This window comes from Charadrius vociferus, unplaced genomic scaffold, assembly GCF_000708025.1.
Source record: "Charadrius vociferus isolate BGI_N301 unplaced genomic scaffold, ASM70802v2 scaffold161, whole genome shotgun sequence".
Classification (NCBI taxonomy): Eukaryota; Metazoa; Chordata; class Aves; order Charadriiformes; family Charadriidae; genus Charadrius; species Charadrius vociferus.
Genome location: NW_009646928.1, coordinates 1030937 through 1037804, shown reverse-complemented (window position 1 = coordinate 1037804; position 6868 = coordinate 1030937). Strand labels below are relative to the sequence as shown.

At 49.5% G+C, this 6868-nt stretch overlaps 1 protein-coding gene across 1 annotated transcript in view; it reads right to left on the bottom strand.

The window, feature by feature from the left end:
• EVX2 (even-skipped homeobox 2) overlaps nt 1-1221 on the bottom strand; it is a 1956-nt gene extending 735 nt beyond the window's left edge. The window contains exons 1-2 of the mRNA XM_009894635.1: nt 795-1221; nt 164-257 (exon numbers count right to left, since the gene is read on the bottom strand). Coding sequence (XP_009892937.1) covers nt 164-257; nt 795-1218 — 518 coding nt within the window. The 5' untranslated portion in view covers nt 1219-1221. The remainder of the gene's footprint in view (nt 1-163; nt 258-794) is intronic.
• Nucleotides 1222-6868: the final 5647 nt, after the last annotated feature.

Below are 6868 nucleotides of genomic sequence, written 5' to 3'. Positions count from 1 at the left end.
TTTTCGTTTCAGACGGGCAAAATAAGAGCAGCCATAAAAGCCAATTTTTTATTCTTTTTTTTTTTTTTTTTTCCTCTAGCTTTACGTCGAGGATCCCTTCCTTTCCCTGGCGCATTTGACGAAAAAGGCATGGACTGTGGCCCCTAGGAAATCCACCGCTCACCTGGCTCCCCCTCCCCAATTACAGCAATAATAACAGCCATCGTCCATCACCGTGCCCCGCAAAGCGGGAAGGAGACGAGGCTGTTCCAAACCCCCTGTTACAAGCAGAGGAAAAGTGAACAATGCCCAATTACCCCGAGGTGGACACAGGACGGCACGTTCCATATACACAGAAAAGGACACACACAGACAAATATGGACACTTTCCTCGCACTCCTCTCTCTCTCTCTCTAATTTAATCTATGTATATATATACGCATATACACAGCTCGAGAGACGCCGAGAGCTCCAAGAGCGCGAGGAAAAATAAAGAGAAAGCCTTCCCTAAATATAGGTGGGTGGATATTTGTGCCCCCATATATTCTGGATATATATCTACATACCAATGGTTTTGGGCATGCACACACACACACGCACGCACCCGCACAGGGTCTGCCTGGGCAGTGTGTCTCAGCTATCGGGATAGCGCAGTAATCACAATAATATTTTACAGCCTGGAGCTCTGTCTTCGCAGAAGAGAGAGCGCCGGTGCAGAGGCGAGCAACTTTGGCGGTGGCGGTGGGTTTGCTTCGGTTTTTAAAGCCGGTTGGCAAAGTGCAGGGCTTAGATGGAGATGATAAAGGAAGAGTTACCTTTGTTACTGTTTTCCTTCAGCTGGGAGGAAGTCAGGCTGGCTGGGGAGCGGAGCGCGGAGCAGCCCACCTCCACATCACTGTTCATATCTGCCTCTTGAGCAACTTCGGAATAAAGGCTGATTTTCTTCCTGCTTTCCGACGGCGGGATTTCGGAGGAGACGGTGCTTTCACTGCTCGGATGCTGAAGATTGAATAAAGTGTCTATTTCAAATTTGCCTTTGGCGGAGATGTCCCCTATAGCGCTGTGCAGGGAGGCGGCAGTCAGTCTCGGGCTGAGGCGACCACTGTGCGGAGAATTTTCAAGGGCCTCCAGCACCGCATTTCCAGCTGAGTCTGACAAATTCGAGAGCCTTTTGCCAGCTGTAGGGCTGTGCAGCCCTCTCTCCATCAGGATCATCTCTTTTCTTATTCTTTCCATCATCTCAGCTTTATAAAAAATGTCAAAGTTGCAGGGCTGGTCCTGTACTAATGATGAGCTGCAGCAGGGGCTAATTCACATTCAGCCCGGCAAGTGTCTCTAAATATTATTATCTCTTTTTGAGGGAGGCGTAAAAATTGTGGGATGCCAAAGCGAGGGAATGACTGGTCAAAATGACCCATACATCCTTTCTAGCCCGAAATGTCATTCATCAAAAAGTGGTGCTCGTCATTAAGGTACGAATGACGCTGTTCGAATAATCATTTATTGTAACAGGTTTATAAGCAAATAAATACAAGCTCCTGTCAGTGGATAATGAAGGCGGCTTCAGAGCAGACAAATATATCCAGGTGGAAAGAAAGAAAGACAAGAAGTGAGGAGTAAAGCTCTTGTCCTTAGCTTGATCAGATCTTGCTTGAATTGCTCTGGGGTTTGGCCTCTGGGGTGGAATTGACAGTCTGATTAATAAAATGAGCTGTGCAACATTTCCCCCTTCATTTAGGTGCATCATTATGCTCTGATTTTTGTTTTGTTGCCTTTTAGGTCCTAATGATGCAGCTTCTTTCTCATTTGTCCTCGGACAGAACTACATGCTAAATATTCGATAATGCTTTTCTTTATTATTATTTTTTTCTGAGGCGGATTTTAGATCACAACGCGAGGAAATGCTGGAAGAGGACCAGAGGACCGAGAACCTCCCGCCTCTAATATCTCTTTACTTTTCCCTCCCATTTCCAGACTGCATTAGTACTTTTATTTAGGAATTTACACTGACACCCCCACGCACCCCCTCACACGCGCGAACCTTATGCCCAGACTTTATAAGACCGCTGCTGCCGGCACGCACTGATTCGAGGGCACCTACAACAGTTGCCTGGAAATTAAAATATTTATTAGATTATAACATATTATTATATATTTTTCTTCGTTTAGTCCTTAAATATGATCTCCTTTTTACTTTCTATAATCCTGCTCATCGACGAAGCTATCCTGCGATATTTTTCTCCCCTCTGGGACAATACTGGCTGTTGTACGGTATGATGGGGGGGGGAAATAACCGAAGGACATTAAATGCATTCGTGATTTAAAACACTCCGCGGCCTTGCCATTTTATCCTCCCGGCAGGTTTCTCTCCAGCCCCCCGCTTCTTCCCTCCCCACCGCCGATAAAGTCTACGCAATTAAAAATTAAAAAAAAAAAAAACAAACAAACTAATAGAAATAAGTGATGGGGGTTTATTGCCTACAGGCTTCGAGCTAGCAGAGACATCACCTTTAGCACCCTCTCTCCAAAGTTACCTGTGGCTCAGTTAGCTCATCCCTCCGCTCTTTGCCGGGTGCCGCGGGGCGCAGCGTCGCCGCGCTGCAGGGGACACGGGCTGCCGCGCTCGGCAGACGTGACAGTCGGAAAGTCTCCCTTCAGTGATAACTTTGCTAGTAATAATGACGCTGATGGCAACCATTTAAACGAAGATAAATCCTTTGTCGTTAGCATCTCTGGAGTGCGCTTCGAGAGCTGCCCAACCTTTTTTCTCGCCGTGATTTTTTTTCACCCATATCATCTAGTACTGGGACCCTGGGAATCTGGGTATCATCGCCCGGAGAAACACCCCAATGTTTCCTGTGATTAAACGAGGGTTTGATTTTTTTTGCGAGGAGAGCTGTTCCTGCTAATGTTAGTCACACACATCTCCTAAGTTCTTGTGCTCTTGCGCATGATTCATAGGTCGAAAATGGGATACTTGTCAGATTTTTTTTTTTTTAATAACGTGTTAAAGTCTCCCTAAACATTCCACAAAATATTTAGGAAACATTCTAGGCGTTGTTTGCAAAATCCAGCCTTCCATTAATGAGAGTTTTATGTCAGCCCTTTGAAATGTGAATTTAGACTGCAGTGTGGTGTCCTGCGTTTTACAGCCCCAAAACCAGACAAAAGTAAATATCAACTTTTCCTTGCCCGCGGGCGCGGCGGCGGAGCGGACCGATGCGGAGGGGAGCGGGGTTGAAGCCGCGGGGCCGCGACCAGAGCCCGCAGACGTTCTCCCCCCACCTTGCCGGTCTGGGGTCCCCGGCCGGGACGGGCGCGGGGGCTTTGCGCTGCCCTCCCGGCGGGACGGAGGGTGTCCCCGCTGCTGCACCCCACCTCGGGTCTCACTGAGTGGGTGCACCGCGGGTTTTTTTCAGCCGGGCCCGGCGGGGCGGGAGGCGGAGCGGAAGCCTGCGGCCGGGTTTATTGCTGTCGTTTGGCGCCCTCGTCTGTTTTCTTAAAGGCTGTAACAGGGCGAGCATCTTTCGCCCTGCTCTGTCGGAAACCGCAGCTGAGATACCACATCTCCGAGGCACTCGTGTGCGCACACAACCAAAGCCGGCACAACTTTAGACTCCAGAAATGTTACTGCACCACTAAAAAGGAGGGTACGCTTTTTAAGTTATTTGGAGAGGATGGAAAAGAATATATGGAAAGCCCCAACGTGAGAAAAATATACTACACGCAAGGGCGGCTGTGGATGATCTTTCTTTATAAGTGTTATTTTATATTTTGCAGCTTTTAAGTAATACTGATACCTCAGGTTATGTACAATGTATCTTAAAATACAGCTACATTCATATGCAAGGGAAATAGCATATCGTAAAAGACGTTAATAATATTCCACTAAGTTGATGTAAGGTAACAAAACCATTCCCTGCCATGCAGTTAATCAGTTCCCTCAAACCATCAACCCACTAATAAACTAGTTATCTGATACTTATATTCCCGGCAAACTAGGTGCATTTACTGCACCGATATTTATCCTTTTTTCCTTCCCCCCCCCCCCCCCCGCCCCCAAAAGGATGCTACAGCCTAAAAACCTTTCGGCATCTGTTTATAGTTCTTCAAAACCAACAGCTCAGTCTAAAGAACCTCCGGCATTACGGTGACATTAGTGGGCAAAGGGGGAGGAAGTTACAGAGACCGCCGAAATATGCGAGATTTTGTTAGACGCTGTTTACTCAGTTGTTCGCCTAAGTTTAAATAGCTGCTTGGGCCTATGGCCAAACTTCTTTTCATTTTAACCTTGAACTTTATTACTCGAGGCATCAAAGAGTATTTCAGTGCCCGTTTATTAAACCTTACCCGGGAAAAAAAGGTCATGCAACTTAATTGAAATGAAGTTCGTGTTAAATCAGCCAAATAATATCTCGGCCAGCTTTTCACTACTTAGAGCGCGTTTAGGAAGACGGACGGGAATATCTCATTCCTCCTCCTCCCCGGCGGGACAGGCTGCCAACACTGGCCCAGGGCGGCGCTCAAGGCCGGCGGACTATCCGCGGCAGCGCAAGGTCTCCGGCGGGGTGGGAGCAGGCGGCGGGGGGTGTGGAGGTGGGAGGGTGTCGGTCCCGCCGGGCGGTGCGCGGGGGATGCGCGGCCCCCCCGCCCCGCAGGAACCCGCGTTTTTTTTTATATATTGAATGCGGCAGGCACTGCGGTGCCATCTGGTGGCTCTCCGGCGACACTGCGCGGCGTGGCCGCGGGCGCTGCCCGCTCTGCCCGTGACTTTGTCCCCAAGTCACGCGGACCCTGAAGCACCGTGTCACCTCCCCCGCCCCCTCCGGCTTTGCAAAGTTAATTAATGACTACATGATGTCTTCTGGGGCTGCCTTTGCACACAGACAGGTTTTAATGCAGATGATAAAGCGTTACTCCCGTCTCAAAGCAACTCGGCCGATGTTTCGTTTTAGGTCGCAGCTACTCCCGGGTCAGGGTCCCCAAGGTCGCCGCGCTGCTTCAGAGCAGAGGTGGGAGTCAGGGGACGGCCAGCACCAGCCCGTGACCCGAGAGCTCAAGTTCAACGCCCGCAGTGCTCAGCCGCCCGTTAAGAGCTGCCCTGAGGCCGCGCAGGGAGTCCCGAGAAAACTTTCTCCCACTCGAAATGGACTCTTTAAGACTGAAGTAAATAAGGAGATGAGAAGCTGTGGCACAGATCTGGAGGGGGGGGGGGGGAAGTAACAATTTTCCCCGCGTTGCTGTTAATTCTTTTCATTATCGTAACCGACTTTTTTTTTTTTTTTTTTAAAGAGGCAGTAGAAAATGGAAGCTTTTCTGTTCTGTTTAGCTATTAAAAGTCCACTCAAGTTAAAGGTAACAGCGGAACGCAGTGGGCATGGGGAAAGGTTTGGGGAAATATAAATCGATTTTTTTTTTCCTCTTCGTTTGCGTTCTTCGTTTGTTCTGGACGACCCTTTCTTTTTTCCCTTTCTTTTTTTTTTCCCCCTACAGTGAACACTAACAAGACAAGCAACTTCCGAAAGACACAGTTACTATCGGCAAATTCTGGCGAGGGAGGTGATGAAAAAAAATAGGTTGTTTTTCCTGGGAGAGACCAGGCGGAGGACAGACAGCAAATACTAAAAGCCTGCACTAAAAGCTTGAGTGCAGTCCTATCTGTGTTAAATCATCGCAAATGTATTTGAGGAAATGAGATAACTTCGGGAGGGGGAGAATAAAAGCAAACTTTTTTTTTTTTTTTCGGGGGGAGAACACAGCCACTTTCTGCAGCGCTGCTGCTATCTCTTGTGTTATGCAGATTCCCGTGCAATGTGTCAGTGGAAAATGCAATGCGGCTCCGCGGGGCGCTGAGCACCCGTAGAGCCGCTGCTGGGGGAAGGCGAGGACTGTCCCCCAGGCAGAGGCCCTGCAACCTCGGCACGTCGCCCTGTCTGCGGCCGAGCGAAGTCTCCACGGGGACTGTCCTCCCCGGGCAGGGCAGAGGAGGCAGCGGGCTGCTCCGGGCCGGGGCAGCATCACGGGCCCCGGGGCTGAGGGAGAGGGACGCGTCCTGCCACTTGTAAACGGGGTGGATGCTCTCAGAGATCCGACCTTGGCTCATGAGCTCATTATTTTTATTCGCGTGCATAATATCCTGCCGTGCAAGGCAGTGCTGTTTTCTACACCCACCACAAACCGGCTCGTTATAGAATTGAAGTCGTCGGTCATAAACCCGCCAAAAGACACTGTTTTCTGGGACACCGAGGGGCTCTCGGTGGAGCAGAGGTCTCGGCGGGGCTGAGGTCCTCTGCGGCCGTCACTTCGGCTGCACCGTGATTTGCTTGGATGTGATGGAGCTCAAAAAGCTCCGAAACCCTGTACTGCGGATGCTACTTTCTTTCGGCGGCCTTATTTAAAATCTCGTGACGGAAGAGAAAATTTCACCGCATTCATTGCAAGAGGAAACACAACGGGAGCTGGGAATACAAATGGAAAGATGTCCGGAGAAATGTCTCTCGTTTCTCGGGACTTCAGCGTATTAGCAATGTTTTCACTAGAAAGTTGCGTGCAGGGACATAAAAGGATGAGAAACTTGTGCCTCCGCAAACCGTCCTCCTAATTATGGAGGGTTTCATGTCCTGAGAGTAAATACTGATTCGGCTTATAACCGAGCGAAACACGTAATCACGTCTGGCTCACTTAGCTGATTATGAAAGATTAATAGCAATTAAGTGGTTAGAGCTAATGAACGTGAACTCGTGCTTGCCATCCGGTTGTTGCTGTGATTACTGGCACCCGTTTGTCATTCCTCACCCCGCTTCCAGAAACTGCCAACCATTATTAGACCGGCTACAAAGCGGGGCTGCGGAACGGGCGGCTGCTGGGCGACCTGCCGCGGTCCCGCCCG